The 20,561-nt window shown below is 46.1% G+C and overlaps 9 protein-coding genes across 11 annotated transcripts; 3 read left to right on the top strand and 6 right to left on the bottom strand.

Annotated features, from left to right (window-relative positions):
• Positions 1-700: 700 nt before the first annotated feature.
• On the bottom strand, positions 701-2,970 carry LOC145707135 (ATP-dependent RNA helicase DDX39A-like). Its single transcript, XM_081784622.1, has 6 exons — positions 2,741-2,970; positions 2,258-2,663; positions 2,064-2,182; positions 1,257-1,507; positions 928-1,211; positions 701-878 (listed from the first exon to the last, which is right to left on the bottom strand). The coding sequence occupies exons 1-6, from the start codon at positions 2,933-2,935 to the stop codon at positions 865-867; spliced, it is 1,269 nt and encodes a 422-aa protein (XP_081640748.1). The 5' UTR covers positions 2,936-2,970; the 3' UTR covers positions 701-864.
• A 1,342-nt stretch (positions 2,971-4,312) lies between these two features.
• LOC145707137 (NADH dehydrogenase [ubiquinone] 1 alpha subcomplex subunit 13-like) lies at positions 4,313-5,125 on the top strand. Its single transcript, XM_081784624.1, has 4 exons — positions 4,313-4,654; positions 4,697-4,766; positions 4,838-4,986; positions 5,028-5,125. The coding sequence occupies exons 1-4, from the start codon at positions 4,359-4,361 to the stop codon at positions 5,089-5,091; spliced, it is 579 nt and encodes a 192-aa protein (XP_081640750.1). The 5' UTR covers positions 4,313-4,358; the 3' UTR covers positions 5,092-5,125.
• Positions 5,126-5,267: 142 nt separating this feature from the next.
• LOC145707139 (small nuclear ribonucleoprotein E-like) lies at positions 5,268-5,810 on the bottom strand. Its single transcript, XM_081784625.1, has 3 exons — positions 5,697-5,810; positions 5,546-5,650; positions 5,268-5,501 (listed from the first exon to the last, which is right to left on the bottom strand). Exons 1-3 carry the CDS (start codon positions 5,784-5,786, stop codon positions 5,424-5,426), a joined length of 273 nt encoding a protein of 90 aa, XP_081640751.1. The 5' UTR covers positions 5,787-5,810; the 3' UTR covers positions 5,268-5,423.
• A 38-nt stretch (positions 5,811-5,848) lies between these two features.
• Positions 5,849-9,103, bottom strand: LOC145707133 (eEF1A lysine and N-terminal methyltransferase-like). 2 transcript variants are annotated; one of them, XM_081784618.1, is made up of 7 exons: positions 8,889-9,103; positions 8,715-8,843; positions 8,112-8,584; positions 7,407-7,663; positions 7,079-7,363; positions 6,689-7,035; positions 5,849-6,285 (listed from the first exon to the last, which is right to left on the bottom strand). In XM_081784618.1, exons 1-7 carry the CDS (start codon positions 9,089-9,091, stop codon positions 5,973-5,975), a joined length of 2,007 nt encoding a protein of 668 aa, XP_081640744.1. In that variant the 5' UTR covers positions 9,092-9,103; the 3' UTR covers positions 5,849-5,972. The 2 variants fall into 2 exon arrangements, with proteins under 2 accessions (XP_081640744.1, XP_081640745.1); XM_081784619.1 differs by lacking the exon at positions 8,889-9,103 and having other exon boundaries at positions 8,112-8,601; positions 8,715-8,823.
• A 436-nt stretch (positions 9,104-9,539) lies between these two features.
• Positions 9,540-10,623, bottom strand: LOC145707136 (uncharacterized). The gene is made up of 4 exons (XM_081784623.1): positions 10,426-10,623; positions 10,082-10,374; positions 9,835-10,035; positions 9,540-9,790 (listed from the first exon to the last, which is right to left on the bottom strand). Exons 1-4 carry the CDS (start codon positions 10,517-10,519, stop codon positions 9,596-9,598), a joined length of 783 nt encoding a protein of 260 aa, XP_081640749.1. The 5' UTR covers positions 10,520-10,623; the 3' UTR covers positions 9,540-9,595.
• Positions 10,624-10,867: 244 nt separating this feature from the next.
• LOC145707134 (putative ATP-dependent RNA helicase DDX4) lies at positions 10,868-14,114 on the bottom strand. 2 transcript variants are annotated; one of them, XM_081784621.1, is made up of 10 exons: positions 14,004-14,114; positions 13,801-13,925; positions 13,517-13,717; positions 12,937-13,472; positions 12,487-12,862; positions 12,289-12,437; positions 12,103-12,245; positions 11,821-12,059; positions 11,287-11,767; positions 10,868-11,242 (listed from the first exon to the last, which is right to left on the bottom strand). In XM_081784621.1, exons 4-10 carry the CDS (start codon positions 12,962-12,964, stop codon positions 10,997-10,999), a joined length of 1,662 nt encoding a protein of 553 aa, XP_081640747.1. In that variant the 5' UTR covers positions 12,965-13,472; positions 13,517-13,717; positions 13,801-13,925; positions 14,004-14,114; the 3' UTR covers positions 10,868-10,996. The 2 variants fall into 2 exon arrangements, with proteins under 2 accessions (XP_081640747.1, XP_081640746.1); XM_081784620.1 differs by lacking the exon at positions 14,004-14,114 and having other exon boundaries at positions 13,801-13,962.
• A 517-nt stretch (positions 14,115-14,631) lies between these two features.
• LOC145706894 (uncharacterized) lies at positions 14,632-15,826 on the top strand. Its single transcript, XM_081784353.1, has 3 exons — positions 14,632-14,722; positions 14,779-15,614; positions 15,730-15,826. Exons 1-2 carry the CDS (start codon positions 14,632-14,634, stop codon positions 15,564-15,566), a joined length of 879 nt encoding a protein of 292 aa, XP_081640479.1. The 3' UTR covers positions 15,567-15,614; positions 15,730-15,826.
• A 138-nt stretch (positions 15,827-15,964) lies between these two features.
• On the top strand, positions 15,965-17,545 carry LOC145709939 (uncharacterized). Its single transcript, XM_081787627.1, has 6 exons — positions 15,965-16,176; positions 16,217-16,341; positions 16,386-16,553; positions 16,594-16,798; positions 16,843-17,183; positions 17,271-17,545. The coding sequence occupies exons 1-5, from the start codon at positions 16,109-16,111 to the stop codon at positions 17,108-17,110; spliced, it is 834 nt and encodes a 277-aa protein (XP_081643753.1). The 5' UTR covers positions 15,965-16,108; the 3' UTR covers positions 17,111-17,183; positions 17,271-17,545.
• Positions 17,546-17,621: 76 nt separating this feature from the next.
• On the bottom strand, positions 17,622-20,463 carry LOC145709941 (palmitoyltransferase ZDHHC18-like). The gene is made up of 9 exons (XM_081787629.1): positions 20,349-20,463; positions 20,141-20,299; positions 19,761-19,946; positions 19,572-19,715; positions 19,457-19,525; positions 19,194-19,336; positions 18,192-18,294; positions 17,823-17,993; positions 17,622-17,780 (listed from the first exon to the last, which is right to left on the bottom strand). The coding sequence occupies exons 1-9, from the start codon at positions 20,376-20,378 to the stop codon at positions 17,769-17,771; spliced, it is 1,017 nt and encodes a 338-aa protein (XP_081643755.1). The 5' UTR covers positions 20,379-20,463; the 3' UTR covers positions 17,622-17,768.
• Between the last annotated feature and the right edge of the window lie 98 nt (positions 20,464-20,561).

Here is a 20,561-nt window from a genome sequence, read left to right on the forward strand (position 1 = left end):
CTTCAGCGTGGATAACTTCGTGGATGGACTTTACCCAATCCCACTCGTTAGCGTTTTCTACTGCCGGCTGGATGTACTGTAATAAAGGAGTTCTGAAACAATCACGTGAACGACTTGCTTTTTCTGGAAAGAAAAGAAACCTTTTTCGTGCCAATTTTGATACTTCTGCGACATCCGCTGCGTCATATAAAAGAAATAACGATCCAAACAATGCTAATCGGAAACATGACTGTAATTTCACTGGCGAACATCCCTCCAATATAGGCAGTGATAAATCCCTGCGAAAAGGGCAGCTTCTTCATCATTTCAGACTCGCCGGCGTACAACTTGAACAGCTTCACTTTGCGCTTCGTTACAAAGCTCATCTTCGTTTCTACATGCGCTGCTTCAATTTTCGCAAGTTTCTAGCAACACCAGTTACTTTTTCGCTGCTCAACAATCAAATCATGCTTGCCTCAACAGTTGCCAATTTAGTTCTAGCGTAAAAGCGCTTCGCTGGAGCAGAACGCATCGCTGCGAAGCCTCCAACAAAGCCACCTATTGCTGCTGCCTGCTGAATGATAAAGTACGTAACTCCGTAGCGAGGCAGAAAACCTGGCTGCTTCGCCGTCAGGAGCATATCGTCGCTCATTTTCGAAACTAGAAACTCGCTCATTCTAGACTCTAGAGTCTACTGCGTGGAAGAAAGAGACACGGAGGATTTAAAGGGCTACTAATTCAGTAATTGATCTATTTCCGAACATTGACTTGTTTACGGCAGTAAAGAGGGGTGGTGTCGTTGGACAGTTAGGATGATGTCGCAAGATCAGAATGAAGGGACTGTAACAGGACTTGGACTAACTTCGATTTCTATCTTTTTCGTGTTTAACGTCCTTCGACTGAAAGAAAAGTGTCAGCAAAGCTCTTGGTTGAGCAGTAAGGACTTACTGTAAGTACTGATGTCGATTTCCTCGGGGAGCTCGGTGATCTTGACTTCGAATCGGTCCTGGACGGACTGGGAGGTCTTGGCGTCTTCCTCGTCGGAAACGAAGGAGATGGCAAGACCCTTGGTGCCGAATCGACCGGCTCGGGCGACTCGATGCAGATAGGTGTCGGAGTCCTCGGGCATATCGTAGTTGAACACGATGTTCACTCGCTCGATATCCATACCACGGCCGAAGAGATTGGTGGCGACGAGGATACGGCGCTGGAAGTTCTTGAAGAGCTGGTATCTAAAGCGCTAAGTGAGGAAGAGAGAGAAGAAGTTGAGGGTTTACCGTTGAAGACGTTCTTCCTGATTCATGGCTCTGTGGATGTCGACAGCTGGGAAGTTCTGTTCCTTGAGGAGGGTGGAGAGCGCGATGCATCTCTGCACGCTCTTGACGAAGATGACGACCTGGTTGAACTCGAGCGCGTCGAGCAGGTCGAAGAGCTTTCTGTTCTTCTCGTTCTCCTTGATCTTGACGTAGTGCTGCTGGAGGCCGTGCAGGGTCAACTTGGCCTCGTCGTCGATGAAGACTTCCATGGGCTACAAAGGGAGCGCCGGTTAGAGAGAGGTTACCGTGATCAGAGAGATGATCGAGCAGCTCCACCATCGAACAGAACCAGTTACGTAACTTCGCAAGAATGAGGCATTCGCATCGATTACAGTAATCGTTCAGAGCGCAACGCAGACATGTTCCCACTTAGATCAAGGGCATCCCGCCTGGCTAGACGCGCCGGCTTCCCCAGGGGTAAAGGTGCCTCCGGTGGAACCACAGCGGAATGGTTCCACACTCGTTCTAGGGCTACAGCTCGCGCCGATCTACGAATGGGAGGGAAAAGCGTTTTTGGCCGGTCCTAGCAATGTCTGTCTTTTCTTATCGCCCGAAAATTGGGGTACAGGCGCGAGCTGGAATTTGAAGAAATTTCTTTCCCAGGTTCGAGTTTGCTTTTTTGAGTTTGGTTTCGAGAGGTTTTTGGTTTTGTTTGATGGCTTTTGGCTTGTTTGGAGGGCTGGTACGGGCTTAGACTGGGGCCAACCGGAGCGAGGCCCGGAGGGGGTGATTTGGATTTTGGGCTTTTGTGGAATTTGAGGTATTTACATCTTGCATGAATTTTTTGCAGACAGGTCGCACTTCCTTCGACAGCGTGGCCGAGAACATCATCACTTGCTTCTCGTGCGGAGTTTGGCGGAAGATCTCCTGCACGTCTCGGCGCATATCTAGACGATGAGTTAGAGCAATGAATGGTCTTTTTATTCTTCAAGAGGGCCAGTCTATTGTTGCGTGTTGGTTACCTAATGCGTCGAGCATCTTATCGCACTCATCGAGAACGAAGTGCTTGACGTTCTTGAGGCTGAGTGCCTTGGAGCGGATGAGGCCGAGGATACGTCCGGGAGTGCCAACAACAATGTGAGGGCAGTTGTCCTTGAGCACCTTCTTGTCCTTCTCGATGGGCATGCCGCCAAAGAAGACCGCCACCTTCATGCTGTCCATGTACTTGCTGAAGCGCTCGTACTCCTTCGAGATCTGGAAGGCCAGTTCTCGCGTGTGGCACATGACGATCACGGAAACGTTTCCGTCGACGGGCTCGAGCTGCTGCAGCGTCGCCAGGACGAAGACAGCCGTCTTTCCCATACCGGACTTGGCCTGGCAGAGAACGTCCATGCCGAGAACAGCCTGTGGGATGCATTCGTTTTGCACCTAAAAAGAGTGTTTAGAGAAAATTCATTTTTCATTTTTGGACGAAAAGAGGCTTTTTTGAAAATTTAGATAGTTACCTGCGAGGGATGCTCGAAACCGCAATCGACGATGGCTCGGAGGAGCTCAGGCTTCAACAGAAAATCCCTGAAGCCGGAAGAATGGATGGAAACGTAGCCAGGCCCCTTGCCGTCCTTCTTCTTCTCGTCGACGGCTGCGACTGGGGTCTCCTCGGCCTGCTCCTCGTCGTAGTCTAAGAGGTCTTCGTCAGCCATGGCGAATTGGAGGTTTTTGGACGACTCTGAAAACGTTTTTCTCAGAAAAAGAAAAATCGAAAAGACGTTTTTGACAAATGAAAAATAAAAGACAGTAATTGGCTTTATAAAGGCGCCAGTGAAAGATCCAGATGAATCTAGACTCAAAATGAAAAAGAACAATAAAATTTGTTTTCTCGCGATTTTTAATGACAAACCAAATAAATTTTCTTGAATAATCTTGAACTCGAAAAACCGATCATTTTTCTTACTGTGAAAAGCAATGCTAATAATGGCCTAAATGAAAAAAAAAGAATTCTTTTGGGGTATATTAGTGAAATGAAGTGGGGCGCGAAATTCGTGGGGGGTTGATTCTAGCGCGAACGGGTTTGGAAAAAAGGCTCATGGTCGAAAGTAAAGTTGAATCTCTGGGTATCTCGGGAAGAAGCCGGTAAAAGAGGTGAAATCGGAGTTAGAGTATTTCTCGAATTCGGAGAGCTTCAGTTGGACACGAAAATGCTCCAATCAAAAGCCGTGAGCTGGAGCTGAGTCGACGCCAAGTGACTCACTCGAGAAGACGGTGACTCATCCAAAGCACCGAAATTAGCGTTTTTGAGCTGGAAGAGAGATCAGACAAGGACGATAAAAATATATTTCCTGAGAAATTACAAAAAAGCGTGTTTTGACCCTTTTTGTTTCAAGCTTTTCGAGTACTATCAGTGCTCAAGTTTGCTTCATAATATACCAATAGAAAGCTTAGAGCCTCTTCTAGGGGGATTTGAATTCAAAAAGAGAAATAATGGGCCTAAAAAATTATTTTGATACTATTTAGATACTTTACTTTGACGGTGATTAAAGGGTACTTCCGGCTTCATTTGTTAGTTCCACAATTTATTTTTTTCAATTTTCTATTCAAATCCCCCTAGAATAGGCTACGAGCTTTCTTTTGGTACATTATGAAGCATAGTTGAGCACTGATAGTACTCGAAAAGCTTGAAACAAAAAGGGTCAAAACACGCTATTTTGTAATTTCTCAGAAAATATATTTTTATCGTCCCAAGAAGATTGCTGTTCACGAAGAAAAAATATTGATCGAATTCTTTTCTAATATTATTTTTAGTAAAAAGATATTTTACGCTATCGATTACCAGGAAATTTCAAATTATTTCAAGTGAAAAACTGTTTCGTTAAATTATTTTTTATGAATTATAAAAAAATCCATTGCTTTCTAGCATCATATCTAAAACTTCGTTTTTCTATTTATAATTCTAGATTTTAGTCTTTTTGAATGCGATTCATTGATTAAAAATCTCGATAAAATTCTCCAGAATCTCCAGAAAGGCTCGGCAACCTGTGACACATTTCATACTTCACATTTTCCTCTCTCAATTTCAGAAAGAAAAGCTAATTTTTCGCTCAGTTTAGAAATCGAAAAGTAGAAGCGATGAACCGACTGCTGTGCTCCCGGAGCACCTGCGCTCGGCTCTTCCGAAGCGCCGCTTACCGCCAAGACATGCCTCCTCCAGGCGGCTATCCTCAAATGCCCTGGCGGCGCAACATTCCCCACCGAGGAATGAGCTACATCCACATGCTCGTCGCCGGCTTCGTCGCTTACTGGCTCGAGCGAACTGTCACTTCCCGACGCGTCCAGTGGGAACAGGAGTCCTTCTGGGAGGGACAGAACATTGACATGGCTTGCATGCCCCTCTACGAGGCCGAAATCGACAGAGACGAACTCAGGTATTAAATTCAATAGCGTTCTTCTGTTTAAGTCATTTTTAGGTCTTTGAAAGAACAGATGGAAGGTGAAGCTGTCAACATCGTTGCTTCTGGATTCGACCCAACCTGGAAGGTAGACATTGATCTCATTTTTGGCCGAAACAAAGGCTATTTTCGAATTATGATTGAGCTTTAAAATTTCAGGTCGGCGGCCACGGAATCGGCGACAACGGCAACCCGGAGTACTGGCCCTCGAACGGCTACACCAGTCCCTACAACTTGGCAATCTTCAAAAACTTCGAAGGCGAGCGCGCTGCAAAGACCCACTCCTGGTCTCATCAATCCATGGCCCTGTAAGATTCACTTTTTTATTCATTTTTTATCGTTTTTGTAGCAACTCTGCGATGGGACTCGGCGCCGGAAAATTCGAGCATGTTGGTCCTCGAGGAACTTTCTAATAATTCCCCAAAATATATTTATTCTGCCCTTCGAGTTGCCAAGTTTTGATTTGTCGCGATTTGCAGTCGGATAAATCAACAATCGTCTAGTCTTTTTTTGCAAAAGAACTTTAGCAAGTTAGACAAGAGGCAGCCTTATTCCCAGCAGATGAATTTCAAGGCTGTCTCTCCGGAAATTTTAAGGAGCTTGCGTTTTACTCAAAGGAATGGAAATAACAGTCATAAACTGCCATTCGAAGGCTACGTCGGCCTTCAAACTACAGTAATCTTTGTGACACAGTATTATTAACTTTCGATTGGAAAAGGCAGCTTCAGATGAGGAAGAAGGTGTTTTATTGGGGCGCCTGTTGGATGAGAGTGATGTTGTCGCCCTTGAGCAGGATTCGTCCGACGTTTCGTTTGAAGTGAGTCTGGAAATCAAAGTTGAAGATGACTGTAAATAACTCTGGCATACCTTGACGTGCATTTCTTCGACGTCGTCGAGGACGAGGTTCATGTACTCGTCGAATCCAACGATCACTCCTTCAAGTCTCAAGTTGACGACGTCGTAGAGCCAGATCTGAGAGTCTTCTTCTTTCCATCATACGAATTTACGAGTGAAATACCTGGACGCGGATCTTCTTCTGGAAAAAGCGGAAAACGAGGTTGATGGGCTGAACCATCACCTTCTGCACCTTGTGGCCGTAGCCCGACATTCTGATCGAGCGATTTTCAAAATTCTGAAAAGAAAAATCGAACATCAAGAAAGTGTTTTTGGGCTTTTCTTTTTCTTTAATTGAACTTTAATTGAAAGTGGAAAATTGTGCATTTCATTGACTTTCAGGAAAAGACGGCGCTTCTTATTCTTCTATTTTTCTTTCGTTTCTTTCACTTTCCTTCGTCTAAAATCGCAAACTCTGGAACATTCTGGCGACGCACTGCGAGTCCTGCTCGCTTTGCCACGTCGCTGCTTTCACAGCCTCGGCGAGTGGCTTTCGAATGTTGCTCGCCGAGAGCAGGAGCGTCTTGTTGATGTCGCCCTCTGTGCAGTTTCCGACGATCGCCGTGCTGAACACTTTTTCGCAGCGCTTGACGATCTCGACTCGCTGCTCCGAGTGGCGGCAGACGAGATTGATTGCCAGCACGCCGCCTTCGCGCAGCCCGTTTTTCCACATTTCTAGCGACGATTCTGTGATGAACGGCTCAGGAGGACACCTAAAACACCTCTTTTAAGGGGAAACGATCGCTGCAAAAAGAGCCCAAATTCGACAGTGACGCTGTTCAAAGAAGAGGTTCTGTTTTTTTTTTCGGAAAAGGGCCCGTTAGAGTCGGGCGTAAAAAATTAGCTAAAAAACGCGTTATCTGTCGCCGGGGACACTCAACCTCAGATTGCGGGACTTCCTTAGGCGGCGCCCTGGAAGCCCCGGTGCCTCCCCGAGGTCGGGAGGGTACACATGTGATGTGGGTTAGGGTTGAAAGAAAGAGGCCCTAGACGAAGTAGCAGCCCCAGAGAGCGCCCCGACGACTTTATGCATAATTAGATAAGTAGAGGAACGAGAAAGTTGGGCTTCTCAAGTTAGAATCGAAATTATGGTGTTCGTTCAGCAAAGTTTGTTACCTCAAGGCAAGCGAGGGATCCTTCTGATCGACGTCCAAAATGATCAGATCGTATTGCTCCTTCCTTTCCTCCAAAAATTTAAGCCCGTCCGCGACGACGACGTTGCAGGTCTCCGGCAGATCAAAGTACACTCTCGCAATTTTCACCATGACGGGGTCGATTTCGACGGAAGTCAACGCGGCGGCCGGATATCGCGCTTCCAGGAAGTTCGACAAAACGCCGCCGCCAAGGCCGATTACCAGCACTTTCGGTTCTTTTACGTTCTTGGCGATCATGTCCAGCGCCGAGACGAGTCCGTAGTAGTACTCCGAAGCGACGTAGCTCTTGTCGAATATCCTTCTCAGTTTCTGAAAAGAGAATTGCTTCAATTCTCAAAGAAATATTTCGCACCGTTATTTTCTTTTTGCCTTTTTTGACGCGTTCAAACTCCATCTTTACTTTGCACTCTGACTGGACCAAAGTGGGCTGGTTCTTGAAAATGAGTCTTCTGTAGGCGCACTCGCTTCCGTCCTGCCCTCTCGCCTTCGACTCCTCGATGATGTACTCGCCGGAGAGTTCGCTTTTGCCGGAAGCGACGTAGCTCCTCGCCTGGTCCTCGCCCTCCGTCAAAAACGGAATCTGCCGGTCGTAGCATTTTCTGTGCTTGAGTTCTTTCACCAGCCAGGAGAGCTCTTCCTAAACCAAAACTAGAAAACAAAAGGAAATCTCTCTTACCAACCTTGACCTGATCGTTGTTTCCGTACGAGTGGACCATGTTCTTCAAAACATAGACCATTCGCTTGAAACCGCCGCCTGTCATGTCTCTCAGCTCATTCAGAAACTGCTTTCGCCCTTGCGGACTACTGTAGCTCCAGTCGAACTCGCGCCCAGCCGCCACGATGAAAAAAGCCATGTCTCTCACTCCTCGGCTGTCGTCCACTACGTACAGGTCGAAGCGAGGCACGTCGCTGCCTTTGCTGTACATCGAGAAATGCACTAAATAAGAATTACCTCTTTCTGTCGATCAATAGATAGAACGGATAGAAATAGAAAAAGAATTGGGCTGTTTACGAAGCCTAATTCTCTATTTGCGCGAAAGTAGGTTATCATAATTTATTTTGACGACAAAAATCGCATCTTTGCAAATATCCAACTGAGATTTTACTATGTTTACTAGCAAAAGTAGCGCCCTCGGCTGATTTTTGAGGTATAAAAAGGGAGCTTTGAGCTTTTTTATATCGAAAATAAAATAAAATGAAACTGAACCCGAAAACGAGGCAACAATAATTTGTCGTACGAAGAAATGGTCTTCAAAAATTATGATGATATCGACAGAACGTACAATAAAAAATGAAACTGAAGCTGTAGTTCCGGGCAAGTGAAAAAGCTAAAAAAAATAAAATGAAAAATAAACTTCCACTAACAAAAAAGAAAGTAGATTTACCTTCTGACTGCAGCGTTCTCGAGACCAAGCCCTTGAGCTGGCTCCATTCTTGTCTGCTTTTGCAAAAGTCCGAGATTTCATCCGCGGTGTATGCTCTCATCGGTTTAGGGTTCGAGTGCGCTTCCACCGCTGGGAATATCTCCATCAGCTTGTCCGGAGCGGTTCCGTCCTTGTATCTCAATCTGGTGAGGACGATGACGAAGACGGGCAGTGGAATGACGCCGTCTTCGCTGCCCGAGGGAATGTGCTCGTGCAGGCGCAGCATCCAGCCTTTGCGCAGCTCGAATTCTTGCGCCACGAACTTGGCGATGTGTTCCTGCGCCAGAGTAATGAGGATGTAGCGCCCGCCAGACTTGAGCACGCGGCCGATTTCGTCGAACATCCGCGCGATCAGCTGACACGTCTCGTCGCTGTCGTCCACCATCATCGCGTCCAAGGTGCCTTTGTCGATCACGCAGTTGAATTGCTGGTCTCTTTCGCGGCTCAATCCCTTCAAATCTTCAATTTAAAGAACTCATGGAACACGACAGCCTGTGTCCGCACTCCGGATCCTGAGTCAGGGCATCCTTTTTACTAAAGAAAGCCTGTGTTTTGAGCCCAGACCTGTACTTGAGTTCAGTAACATCGCCGACTTCGTAAATCATCTGTCGCTTCGACTCTTCGGCCTTTTTCTGCATTCGTTTGATGACGTTTTCGGAGATGTCGATGTTGGTGATGAGTTTGCACTTCTGCCTGATCGAATGAGAATTAACGCGCTTTCCGAAGAATCTGTCTTACATGTCGTGCAGCTCGTCGGAGAGTTCCGAATTGCCGCAGCCGACCATGAGGATTTCGTCTTCCGGCTTGACGTATTTGATGAAGTACTCGTTCAGTTCCATGTAGGAGCCATACCACTCGAAGGGGTCTTTTCTTTTGTTGAAAAAGTCGGTCCAGTAGTCTTTCTTGGCGAAATCGGTCCCACGCTTCGGCAATAAATTCATTTCTGCCGCTTTCTGAAAAAACGGCTTTTTAGAAATTAATTTTATTTAAAAAATGACTCGAGCGTTAATAATAAAGCACGCATTTTTTTCGTAAAAATGTCAATTTCTCGTAGCAGATGAAAAAAAGGGAGGAAGTCGGAAATTTTTAAAATTTCCCGCGCTGAGAAAGAGCTCCGTGGAGCCATGCGCTGCGATGACTCATCGACTCAGCCAGCGGGTCTGAGCTCGCCAACCTGTGTAGAAAACCTGAGTCAGGGTCTGAAAGATCTTCAATGAAAAGCCAGCGGCTTCGCAAAATTACTTTTCAGACCCTGACTCAGGTTTTCCACACAGGCAGCCTAGCTGACCCAACAATTGATCCCAGCTTCAGTCCTTTTCTACAGTAATACGCATATTTTTCATTGTAACAATCCTTCAAATTTCATAACTGTTAACTCATAGTTGATAACTTATCAGTTTATTTATTCAATAAAAAAGGGAAAAGGAGTAGAAACAGTGAAAAAACTACCAGCCAGAGGGAGAACTGTCGCCGTCGTCCTCCTTTTTTCCGGCCTGAACTCCGATGGTTCTAATCTTGTGGAAGGGCGTCTTGCATCCCCGCTCGAAGAGCGTCCTTGCCCTCTTCACTTCTGGTTGTCTGGAAGAGTGGAAGTCTTCTAAGTCGAGTTTTTCTGGCGCCTGATCGTTGAGCACCACTTGCTAAAAGAAGAAGATCGATTCTGGACTGGAAATCTAAGACTTACGATGGAGAATTTCACGTCGTCGAGCGGAGTTTTGGGAATTTTCTTTTTGATTCCTTGAAGAAGATCTTCCGCTTCGTTTCTCAGCTGCGCGTCCTCGTCTTCAGTTAAGTCGATCACCGCGTGTTCGTCCATTTCTTTGCAAATGTCCGTCTCTTTGATGCCGAAGCCGTACACTTCCAGCGGCTTCTTTTCTGGAGCATTCTGAAATTTAATTTTCAAGAAATGAAACCATGATTTTCGAACTAACCCCCTTTCCGATGCAAATGAAGACTTTGGAGAGCCATCCTTTTTCCGCCAAGTTGAAAATCGTGCGAAGCCAGCCCTTCATAGAATCGGCATTGTCATTTCCGCTCTCTTCGAATGGATTGAGAACCTGAACTTTCATGTCTCCCGCAGTCCTCGACGTGAACTCATCTTCCGCAAAGGCGAGTCGCTGCCTGCAGACTTCGGAGATTCCAATCACCAGCATTTTCTTCACGAATCGCCTCGACACGTAGACTGACGTCGGCGTTTTTTGAAAGAGGAACTCTTTCGCTGTTTCTGAAAAAATTGAATTAAAATTCTCTAGAATTGGCTGGAAATTAAAATTACCTTGTTTGGAGGGGCGAATCATCTGAGCAGTTGATGTTCCTCCTCCCGCAAAATTGATTCTCTTCTCAGCTCGTTTTTTCGGCATTTTCTCCATATTTTTTTATGTGGAAAATGATGGTTTCGGACGAGTCACGACCGTTTAAATACGCCTCGAAACACGTGGTCAGCAAGGTCTGGAGCCAATCGCTATCTTGGACACTTTTGAGTCGAAGAAATCGGAGCAGCGCGGGCAGCGGCGTTGAAATCATAGATGAGTATTTTTTTTTCAATTCGATTTTCTCGAATTTTTTGCTGCGGAATTTGAAATTTGGGGCTATCCTTCAGTACCTTGATTACTGGGCTTGACAACCTGAGACAGTAATTAGATAATAGCTTGACTGCGTTCAGAATTGTTCACTACTCATGGTACAAGGAAAATTCAGTTTTCGATTGTTGTTTTATTTCAAAATTTTATTTGTCAGTAAATAGTTGATGGACTCAATTTCTGATGGTTACAAGCAGAACTTTGGTTTCAAATAATTCAAAAGGAAATATCAATAAAGAAAGCAGTAAGATGAGTAGCTCTTGGATTTTAGGATTCGTCGAAGCCACCAAGAGCGAGTCGGAATTTTTCTTGCGCTTCGGGAGAGTCGTCCTCCTTGTTTTCGTCCTCATCGTCGCTCTCGCCAATGAGCGTCGGGCAGGACTTGGAGGAAGCAGCTTTCGACGAGATTCGACTGGTAACGCTGGCAGCGTCGTTGCTCTTCTCCTCCTCGTCCGAATCGGGAGTGTTGTCGGCCATTTCTTGAAGCCACTCTGGCACCTCAGCCTTCACGTCCTAAGTAGATTGATTGAAAACGATTTCCAGTATTCGTAATTTACCTTCATGAGTTTGACGAGGATGGGGACTTTTTTCTCGTCGCTGAATCTTCCTCCTTCTTGGATGAAGGTGACGGCTGTGCCCGGTCGACCAACGCGTCCAGTGCGCCCGATTCGGTGGATGAAGTCGTCGTGGAAGTACTCGATGTCGGAGCAGTCGAAGTTGACGATCAAGTCGACCGCGGGAATGTCCAATCCACGGGCGGCCACGTTAGTGGCGATCAAAACGTGGCAGTTGGTCGTGGCAAAAGTCCAAAGCGCGAATTCCCGCTGCTCCTGGGATCGATCGCCGTGCATCGTCATGCAAGTGAAATCCATGGACTCGGAGAGCATGCAGCCCAAGTAGTCGACTCGCGTTTTTGTGTTGGCGAAAACGAGCGCCTTCTTGCCGCTGCCGATTTGAAATTCCTCGAGGACGGACCTGAGCTGCTCGAACTTGTTGTTCAGCCCTTCGACTTTGATCACTTGTTGCTTCACGGACGCGCTATTTTAAAAAATTAGTTCAATTAAAAGAACAAAAAGATGGAGCGTTTTTACCATGGAGCGTTGAGAATTCCGCACTGAGCGTACAAGTAATCTGGGCGCAGAAACTTGTTGGCGAAAACCTGCACTTCAGCGGGAAAGGTAGCGGAAGTAAGGACCTTGCTGACTGGACCCGCGCTACTGCGTTTTTCCTTGATCTTGTTGATGATGATGTTGTTGAGTTCGCCGAAGCCGTTGTCCAGCATTCGATCTGCTTCGTCCAGGACGACGAACTCGCAACTCTCAAAGTGTTGCTACAAGTTTTTTAAGGGGTAGTCTTATTTGATCGCTCATCACCTTAGTTGCACCTTCGACGCTTGGAAACAAGATGTCAGCGACGCGGCCGGGAGTGCCAACGATGATGTCCGCTCCAAACGCGTGGAAGCGCTGGGTAGAGCGCTTCGTGCCGCCGTAGAGGTTGCAGATCTTGATCTCCTCGCCTGAAAGTAATTGCTCGAAAGAGAGATCAGAAAAAGGACTTACGCTCGAGTCCACGAGTTAGTTTGATCGCTTCCTTGGCAATTTGAATCGCCAGTTCGCGCGTTGGCGTCATGATCAACGCTCGAGGGTCGATTCCGATGACATCGACGCCCGGAATTCCAGATTCGTCCTCGTTTGGGAATTTCTTCTCTCTTGAAAAAGAAGTGGCTTTTTGAAAACGTTCAAACTGAATATGATTACCTTTTGTTGGTCAAAATGTGGTTGATGATTGGAATCAAGAACGCTCCCGTCTTTCCAGAGCCGGTTTGGGCATTGACGAGAATGTCCTGTTGCTCTTGAATCGGGCGCATCGACACTCGCTGGACGAGAAGCGGCTTTTCCCAGCCGTAAACGCTCAGGTTCCTCTTCAACTTCTCGTTGAGTTGAGTGAGATCGTCGAAGGAGTTGCAGAGATACTTCTCCGGGGCGATAATTTCGACCTCGTCCTTGACAGCTTGGGTGACCTGGAAATGGAGGCTTTCGATCTTTTCGAGTTCTTCGCCGAGATCGTTGTTTTTGTGCAGCTCCTCGTTGTCTTCAAGCGCGTGGCAAATGTGCCCGCTGTAGAGCCGATTGTCTATAATCAAAGTTTGTCGATTCATTTTTTCAACTTCTACTTTGAGCAAATTTTTCTGATCTAAATAAACTTACTGTCCATGAGTCGATTGAAAATATTCATTTCCGCTTCCGTCAGCTTTTCAGAAGAGCCATCGCTTCCATCTTCATTCCCGAATCCTCCTTTCTTCTTCTCCGGCTTGGTTTCGGATTTCTCCGATTTCTGATCGCTGGAGTCTTCATCCTCCTTTTTCTCTTCGCCGGAAAAAGCTGATTTTGGGGAGCGCCCATCTCGCCAGCATCTTCTTTGTCCGTTTCGTCTTCTTCTGTATCAGAGCCGCAAGAAGGAACGTCTGCCTCGGAGGAGGCGCCAGAGTTTTCGCCAATTTTGGTGACATCTTGGAATCCACCGCCTTTAGCACTATTCATCGCCCTCTTTTTCTCCAGGAATTTTTGGTGAGCGTTGAAGTAGGCGAGATCGACCTTTTCCCCGGCATTAGGGCCTTCTTCGTGCTTGTAAGTGTACTCTCGATCGAAGATCCAGGGGTGCTCCTTGTCTTTGAAGAAATCCAATCGGCGCTGGAAGTGCTCGTCTCGGTGGAAGCCGGCTTTTCGATTATTATTGTCATCGCCTTAAAAACTCTTAAAAAGGAGCGCTAGTTGAATTCGATTTTACCGTTTTGCTCGTCCCCAAAGGCAGCGGCTTTTGGACCGTCCTCGTCACCGCCCTGAGAATCTTCTTCGACCAAGTTTTCATTTTCAGAACCGCTGTTTTCTGCGTTCTTTTGAAGCTAGAAGTTGTTCGGCTTTTCGGCTTCTCGTTGTTGTTGTCAGCGCCGAAAGGAGTCGTGGATGGGCCGGAGTTGCTATTCTTGCCCTAAAGAAAAGTATTAGAGCTTACTCTTTCTGGGCTCGAAAAGCTGAGTCAGGGCTTCAATTAGCTCAAATCTAATGACTTACGGATGAATTCTCGGTAGATGGAGTAGGAGTCTCGGCGGAAGACAATGTGGATTGAGAAGAGGCAATTTCGGCGATTCCCTGCATGGTGTCGTCTTGTCCGCTCGAAGTTTGGGAAGTGGCAATTACTAAATTGTTGTTTTCGTCGGTTTTTGTCATTTTTAGCGTTTTTCTCTCTCGAAAAGTGTGGCTTTTGCCCGGCTCACCTGGTTTTATATGCGCCATTTTGAAAGTTCGCGATCAAGGCGGTTGATTCTTTTTCAATCTCGACAAAAAGTAAAGTTTTCCTCTTTTTCTCGAGCAGTCGAAAAGTGAACTGACAACTCTGGCCAGGTAAGGAGCACTTTTAAACTGGTTTGTTGAGAATTCGACTCGTTTTCGAGCAAAAACGGGAATCATGGAAGAAAAAGCGCTTCTTTCTGAAAACGCTCGTTTTCGAGTCGAAAAAGGTTTTAGTAACTGAGCTACAGGAAGATCAGCGATTGATAGTACTGTTCGTTACAGTCAGTAACATTTATTACTGAAATTTTAAGACTTAATTTCAAAGCTAATTTCGAGCTAGAAAAACGGCTCGAAAACGCCATTTTCGCGAGAAAATTCGCATGAATCATTTTTGCTTTTTCGCAGACTGCGAATTCGAGCATCAGCCTTTTATCGAAGTGAAAGTATTTTTCTTCATTTTTGGAAAGAATAAGGCCTAAGGGCGAACCCACGCCGTCATGCATCCAGCGAGATTGTTGTCTCGCTCTGGCGCGCACTACTCGCAGAAAAGTACCGTCGAAAATTACTAAATTACTATTTTTACTATTTTAAAAGGCGAAAAGAAGAGGGGCGATGGAGCGCTCCAACCGGACGACCAGCTACGTCCTCGCAGACGACAAAAGAGAAGCGAAGCAGGTCATCGACGTGGATCGACTAGGAACAGGCTTGAAACCTTGGAAAAGGGGCATTTTGTTATTTCCATTTCAAACCTTTGAAAAGAGCCGAAATACGCGGCGCTGATAGAAAGATGCCGGGCCATCGAAGGCTGCTACATCGAGAACCTGAAGTGCTGCCACAAGATCTTCCAGAATCTGCGCAACTTCGGTGTGCACATCACCAAAATCCACCGCAGCATGGAGGACGACGTCAAAGCCGGCAAGACCTTCGCCTGCCACATTTGCGAGGGGCGGACTTACAGAAGCACCTTCGCTCTTCAGCGGCACCTGAGAGAGACGCATCGAAGCATGGACCACAACTCGATCAGAAGAGCAGTCGAAAGGGCCAAAATTGCGCAAGAGAACGGCATTGCGCTCAATGAAGTGAGAACCTCCTCTTCCGACGAGGGAGATGGCGAAGACGATGTCGATGAAATGGAAGACGAGGACGATGATGATGATGATGAAAAAGAGAAGTGGAAGAAGAGCGCGAATTCGAAGATTCAGACGAGGAGGAGGAAGAAGATGAAGATGAAGAAGTGGAGGAAAACGAAGAAGCCGCTTCAGACAAGGAAATCTTCACTCCATATTCCGCCGCGGCAAAGGGAAAAAGAGCAGAGGGCGAAAACGCATCTCTTCGACGAATCCGAAAATGACGTATTGCGGCTTCTGCGACTTGTCCCTCTACAACGAGGCGGCCTTGAAGCGACACTGGCGCCAGAACCACCTCGAGTCCGATTACAACGTAATGCTGAGCACGGAGACTTGCGACGTTTGCGAGAGCAAGCATCCGGATCCGCGGACGCTGGCCACGCACATGGCCAGAACGCACAAAGACTACTGGATCTTTGACGCGTTTGGAAGACACAAGGACAATCCCAACTTCGAGGCGCCGAGTTTTGAAGGAAAGGCTTTCAAATTTTTTAACAACGAAGAAAATTAGTTTTTTATGAAATTCGTGAAGATTAATACTCTCTCCGATAATCCCCTTTTTAAAAAATTCCAAAAGCCACTCTGAAGAAAATGAAAACATAGAAGAGAACTTCGTGATTCCGAGAAAATCCGACAGAAAGTCGAAAAAGTCTCTTTCCCAAGAAAACATCTCAAGTCTGGTAAGCTACAGTCTTAATTCTTCTTCTAACAAAATTCAAATTCAAGCGAAAGCTTCAAATCTCCAACGGCCAAAAGCAAAACCAAAATCAGTCGAATAGCGTCAAAAACGAAGTCGAAATCGTCAAATTCGACTTCGACGGCGTCGAGGGAGAAGACGAAAGCGAGGAAATCGAAGAGATCGACACTTCCCTTTCGAATCAGGAAGAGAAGCTCCTTTCTGGCGAGTCCTTCTTCCTTGCCAACAAAAAGCGGGCTCGAAAGAAAGCGAAATCGGCACGAATATGAATGGAACGCTGATTCGCACCTGCTCCCTTTGCAAGACTCGGTTCAACGATGCTCCTCAATACAGGTAGACTGCAGCGACTCGATGGGTCGATTTCTGATTTTAGGGAACACATGAAAGCGGAGCACTCGGACGTCAACTGGGAAAAGATGCCGCAATTCGAATGTCCCGATTGTGGGAAAATGTTTTCCCAGCACTCGAATATGCGCCGCCACCATCGAATCCACACAGGTACCAGATCCACTTTCACATTTTCATTTACCAAAGAGTCCCAGGCGAAAGTCTTTTCGATTGCAACATTTGCGGGCGAGGCTTCATCCAAAAAGTAGCGCTGCAGTATCACCTGACTACGGTGCATTCTGGCGACTCGAACGAATGCAAAATATGCGGAAAATTCTTCAAAGACGCGCAAGATCTCAAAACGCACATCAGAGTTCATACAGGTACGCTTTCCTTGGAATTAGACTTATTTCTGCCTTTTAGGTCGAAAAGCAGGCTCATTCGTCAAAGAAATCGGAAAGAGCAAGGCTGCAAAGAAAGAAAGAGAGCAAAAGAAAGAGTCGAAAAGTGCGGAAGCGACGAACGGAAGTCCACAGCTAATCACTAATTCGCGGAAAAGGAAGAGAAGATCCGAAATCGAGCATGTTCACGACGACGAGGAGGAGGAAGAAACTCCGAAGACCTACAGGTTAATACGCGTAAAAGAGCAAGTTTCTCTAGTGTAATGTTCAGTTGCCCAATTTGCACGAGAAACGTGGAATTCTCGCGCCGCGAATTCCTCGACCAGCACTTGCTCCACCACGAAGGTCGTCTCCACGGACGGCCGAGCGGCTTCCCGGCGAGCCGCTGCAAACGATTTCCTCTGAAAGTCAAAACCAAAGCAAGACCTGCCCGAAGTGCGGAATCAAGTATCAGCGACGACACGCAGACTGTCTGGCGATTCTTCAGCGCAAGCGACCGCGCCGCCCAGAGGTCGAAAGAGCCAACCACGAGAAAATGATGGAAGAACTCTACAAAAACTGCCCCTTCAAAATGAAACGATCGAAAACGATGAGTAGCATTTTAAATGAAAGGTAAGGCCTTTGTTATTTTTGGGAAGCCGGATCGATGATGCTTTTGAAAGATTCGCTTTCGAATATTTGAACTGAAAATGACTTCAGCGAGGAAGACGAGCTGCTGGAACCGGCGCCAAAGCAGGAGCGAGTTCGACTCATTCCCCGCGAGTTCAGCTGCAAACGGATAGAAGGAACGAACTGCACATTCACGAGCAGAGTGGAGGCCATCTTCCGAGAACACATCCTCACCCACGTGACGGAAAAGCTAAAGAAAGAAGGACTCCTGGACAATAATTAAAGGAAAGACGCTAATATTCATTTTCACTGCACGAAAAAACACACTTAGAAAAACTGCCAATACAACCCAATCGCCTCTTGTTTCTTTCTCGAAGTTTTATGGCTTGTTTGTAATAGTTTCTTGTTTTCCAGAAAGAGCGATCTTGACGCTCTGACCGGGAGAGGAAATTTGAAGTGTTTATGTATTTCATACGCCGGTTCAGTTTGTGAAGAATTCGCAGAAAAAGCTTTGAAGAAAAGTGCAAAAAGTGTATTTTCGAGGAATTGTGTTTTCTTTTTTTTTCGTGCGCTTGTTGGGAAAAGCAGCTATACTCGCAGCTAAATCGAATTGGGGAAATTCGAAAGCGTTTGAATCTGAACCTGGGAGTCATGGCGGTTGTTGCGGTTGCCGTCTCGGAGCTCGGCGACTTTGTTGTAAATTTCGTGCTGGTCGATGTTGGCAGGGGCGCGCGGGTTGAAGCTGCGCGCTGGTAAAGGAGCGCAGAGCACGTGGATGCAGTTGGACGGACAGGAGCCGCGGGAAAACGGATTCTAGCAGTTGACTTTTCAATCATAATAACATAAGATAGCATATGTAATTGGCTGAGTATCGGGAAGCCGCTTGCGGCTTCGAGCAAAAGAAAACTCAAGCCGCTCAATGCACAGCTTTTCCAACTTTTTATTTGCTCGAAGCCGCAAGCGGCTTCTTGATTGTAAGGGTACGCTTTACGAAAAAGTTGAAGCTCTTACCCTGGCTGCTCTGTTCTTCTTCCACGATCCCTTGATGTCTTCATTGGTCGTGGTGTTGGTGGAGGTTAGGTAGGTGTGGAAACAAGTGAGGCCGACCACAGACCTGAAAAGTTTGCATTTAGCAATTTGTTATTCTGTGATTTTAAACTCCAGAAGAGGAAAAGACGTAAATTCCGACTTTGATTGACCTTAATGCTCGGCCTGGCATACGGCAGGACTGACTCGATCGATGCTAATGAGATGAACTCGAGAAACAACATTTTTTTCCAAAAAAAGAAAAAAAGTGAATAAAGCTAAATAAGCTATTTCCATGTCAGAGGAAGTTTTAAACATAGACGAACTTGGGAACTACGAAGTTGAAAATAGTGAAAATGAAGAGAGCGCTTTTTCGGATTTTATCAGGTCTGGCCGAATTTTTGGAAGGCGAAAAATGATTTCCCGTAAACTTGTCTTCAGAGAAATTTCGGCACCGCTGGCAGTGGCGATTCCAGCCATTGCGGGGGTGCTCATCGCCTGCGTTATTCTTTTTTGCTACAAAGCCTTCATCGACAAAATGAACACTCCGGTTGGCGGCTTCTCGATTATTTTAAATCAACAATAGTTGAATTCGTAAAGAAGCCGGTAAATAGAACACAAGCAACGCTAGCCGAACGCAGTCGGACTTTCATTCGGATTCGAAGTCAACGAAAATACAGGTTTGAACTGAACTGGATAACCTGTGTAGAAAACCTGAGTCAGGGACCAGAAAGACATATGTTAGTATCGGCGCTAACGGAAGCTTTGCGGCTTGATTTTTTTCAAAAGCCGCGTAAAAAAGCTTTTTCAGGACCCTGACTCAGGTTTTCGACGCAAGTTGCCGAACCCAGATTTTAAGACCATTGCTAATTTTGAATAACTTTCAGTCTCAAATCTGACGAAGACCCTCTTTTAGCTAAAAAAACAACCCTTTCGTTTCTTTTACTGGAACAGTCCTCGTTGTTTTCAAATAAAAATAAAACTCACCAAATTGAAAAGAAGCTAACGAATATTTCAAATGCGGAAGGCCAGGATTCTTGAAGCGCGGCGAGTATTTCTCCTTCGTACTTGTCCTTCGAGAGAATCATCAAGTTCATCAAGGAGCAGGAGAAGATTAATAAGCATAGGCACTAGAATCGGGTTTCGAATTTCGGGCAAACAAAACTTGAATTTAGCGCTATTCGATATCTGGTTGGCTCATTTGGTCAATCGAGCCTTTTGATTGGTCAAAATGAAGTACTTTTTAAAACCCGTGGCGAAAGTGAGGCGAGGAATAAATAGAAGTAGCGATAATTGCGGCGGCCGATGCAGTTTCCAACCTAAATTTCACAGATTCTCTCAAGAAGAAGATGAAGAGTAGCTCACCCATGGGCAGTGATGATCGAATCTGTCGACGCAGTTGTCGCAAATCGAGCAGTGGGAAGACCGTGGCGGGCGGAAGATTTTGCAAGTGAAGCAGTATTTCTGCTTCATCGTCACTCCGTTGATTTCGATCTCTTGCACGCGCGGCTAAACAGAAATTTGAAGTAATTTCGAGGCGTGGTTTTGAATTACCGGTGGTTTGTAGCCAGTGTAGCCGTTTTTGCGCACGTCGGCGTCGATCAGTTGGCGCTCGACTTGCGCGCTTTGGGAAGAGGAAGCTCGTGGAATTATGCCTGGGTCAGAAAACGAAGTCCGGAACAACATCAGCATCACGAAGAAGTAGAGCAGCAGACAGGCGAAGAGCATGTACACGCCGTACTAAATGGAATTGTCAGATTGTGGTCACAATCAAGAACTGCATTTGCCTCCTATTTAACGAAGTAAAACCCTTATTTTCTTCCACCAGCAAGCGGGTTCTCTAGTTATAAGATGGAGAAAAATAAGGGTGTTACTTTGTTAACTTTGAAAACTGCAAAAGAGAACTGATCAATCAAAAATTGAGTTTCACCGACCGGTTGATCGCGAAGAGTAATGCGGTAGTCGTTGAAGAGGAAGAGTCCAGTCGTCAAGCTAATAAGAGATGCTGTGATGCACAAGACGGTCTTGTCGTTCGCCGTGATCAGCCGCCCGTCGCAGTAGAACGTGTTCTTCCCCGGAAACACTTCCCATGCCTGAAACGAGCGAATAAAATTCCAACTTTTCAAAGTAGACTGTTCTTACTTTTCTGGGCGCTCGTTTGGATGGCTTCATCGCCGAAAGAATCAAGTCGCTAGCCCCATTCTTCCGTTGTCAAATTTAACTTCTCTGAAATCAAAAAATAAAAGATATAAAATTAAAAAAAAAATCTGGCGGAGATCGGAATTTTGCGAAATTATCGATCAGTAATCGATAATTCGGGCCAGTCAGAAATGAATAGAAATGGAACAGAAGAAA

This window comes from Oikopleura dioica, chromosome XSR (assembly GCF_907165135.1).
Source record: "Oikopleura dioica chromosome XSR, OKI2018_I68_1.0, whole genome shotgun sequence".
In the NCBI taxonomy this organism is placed as follows: domain Eukaryota; kingdom Metazoa; phylum Chordata; class Appendicularia; order Copelata; family Oikopleuridae; genus Oikopleura; species Oikopleura dioica.

What these genes read in the sequence shown, in the direction of transcription:
- LOC145707135 (XM_081784622.1), bottom strand. Translation starts at nt 2,935, where the DNA reads ATGGCTGACGAAGACCTCTTAGACTACGACGAGGAGCAGGCCGAGGAG. An exon ending in GTTTCGAGCATCCCTCGCAG is followed by an intron (nt 2,664 to 2,740) that starts GTAACTATCTAA and finishes CACTCTTTTTAG; the next exon opens with GTGCAAAACGAATGCATCCC. An exon ending in CAGGAAGAACGTCTTCAACG is followed by an intron (nt 1,212 to 1,256) that starts GTAAACCCTCAA and finishes TTAGCGCTTTAG; the next exon opens with ATACCAGCTCTTCAAGAACT.
- LOC145707137 (XM_081784624.1), top strand. Translation starts at nt 4,359, where the DNA reads ATGAACCGACTGCTGTGCTCCCGGAGCACCTGCGCTCGGCTCTTCCGA. An exon ending in GATTCGACCCAACCTGGAAG is followed by an intron (nt 4,767 to 4,837) that starts GTAGACATTGAT and finishes TTAAAATTTCAG; the next exon opens with GTCGGCGGCCACGGAATCGG. An exon ending in TCTCATCAATCCATGGCCCT is followed by an intron (nt 4,987 to 5,027) that starts GTAAGATTCACT and finishes TCGTTTTTGTAG; the next exon opens with CAACTCTGCGATGGGACTCG.
- LOC145707139 (XM_081784625.1), bottom strand. Translation starts at nt 5,786, where the DNA reads ATGTCGGGCTACGGCCACAAGGTGCAGAAGGTGATGGTTCAGCCCATC. An exon ending in AGAAGAAGATCCGCGTCCAG is followed by an intron (nt 5,651 to 5,696) that starts GTATTTCACTCG and finishes GAAGACTCTCAG; the next exon opens with ATCTGGCTCTACGACGTCGT. An exon ending in TCGAAGAAATGCACGTCAAG is followed by an intron (nt 5,502 to 5,545) that starts GTATGCCAGAGT and finishes TTTGATTTCCAG; the next exon opens with ACTCACTTCAAACGAAACGT.
- LOC145707133 (XM_081784618.1), bottom strand. Translation starts at nt 9,091, where the DNA reads ATGAATTTATTGCCGAAGCGTGGGACCGATTTCGCCAAGAAAGACTAC. An exon ending in TCCGACGAGCTGCACGACAT is followed by an intron (nt 8,844 to 8,888) that starts GTAAGACAGATT and finishes TCATTCGATCAG; the next exon opens with GCAGAAGTGCAAACTCATCA. An exon ending in AAGGCAAAAAGAAAATAACG is followed by an intron (nt 7,036 to 7,078) that starts GTGCGAAATATT and finishes TTCTCTTTTCAG; the next exon opens with AAACTGAGAAGGATATTCGA.
- LOC145707136 (XM_081784623.1), bottom strand. Translation starts at nt 10,519, where the DNA reads ATGGAGAAAATGCCGAAAAAACGAGCTGAGAAGAGAATCAATTTTGCG. An exon ending in GATTCGCCCCTCCAAACAAG is followed by an intron (nt 10,375 to 10,425) that starts GTAATTTTAATT and finishes CAATTTTTTCAG; the next exon opens with AAACAGCGAAAGAGTTCCTC. An exon ending in ACGACGTGAAATTCTCCATC is followed by an intron (nt 9,791 to 9,834) that starts GTAAGTCTTAGA and finishes TTCTTCTTTTAG; the next exon opens with CAAGTGGTGCTCAACGATCA.
- LOC145707134 (XM_081784621.1), bottom strand. Translation starts at nt 12,964, where the DNA reads ATGAATATTTTCAATCGACTCATGGACA. An exon ending in ACTAACTCGTGGACTCGAGC is followed by an intron (nt 12,246 to 12,288) that starts GTAAGTCCTTTT and finishes AATTACTTTCAG; the next exon opens with GCGAGGAGATCAAGATCTGC. An exon ending in TCCTCGTCAAACTCATGAAG is followed by an intron (nt 11,243 to 11,286) that starts GTAAATTACGAA and finishes CAATCTACTTAG; the next exon opens with GACGTGAAGGCTGAGGTGCC.
- LOC145706894 (XM_081784353.1), top strand. Translation starts at nt 14,632, where the DNA reads ATGGAGCGCTCCAACCGGACGACCAGCTACGTCCTCGCAGACGACAAA. An exon ending in CGTGGATCGACTAGGAACAG is followed by an intron (nt 14,723 to 14,778) that starts GCTTGAAACCTT and finishes ACCTTTGAAAAG; the next exon opens with AGCCGAAATACGCGGCGCTG.
- LOC145709939 (XM_081787627.1), top strand. Translation starts at nt 16,109, where the DNA reads ATGAATGGAACGCTGATTCGCACCTGCTCCCTTTGCAAGACTCGGTTC. An exon ending in AACGATGCTCCTCAATACAG is followed by an intron (nt 16,177 to 16,216) that starts GTAGACTGCAGC and finishes TTCTGATTTTAG; the next exon opens with GGAACACATGAAAGCGGAGC. An exon ending in GAAACTCCGAAGACCTACAG is followed by an intron (nt 16,799 to 16,842) that starts GTTAATACGCGT and finishes TGTAATGTTCAG; the next exon opens with TTGCCCAATTTGCACGAGAA.
- LOC145709941 (XM_081787629.1), bottom strand. Translation starts at nt 20,378, where the DNA reads ATGAAGCCATCCAAACGAGCGCCCAGAAAA. An exon ending in TTACTCTTCGCGATCAACCG is followed by an intron (nt 19,947 to 20,140) that starts GTCGGTGAAACT and finishes AATTCCATTTAG; the next exon opens with TACGGCGTGTACATGCTCTT. An exon ending in AGAAGAACAGAGCAGCCAGG is followed by an intron (nt 17,994 to 18,191) that starts GTAAGAGCTTCA and finishes GTCAACTGCTAG; the next exon opens with AATCCGTTTTCCCGCGGCTC.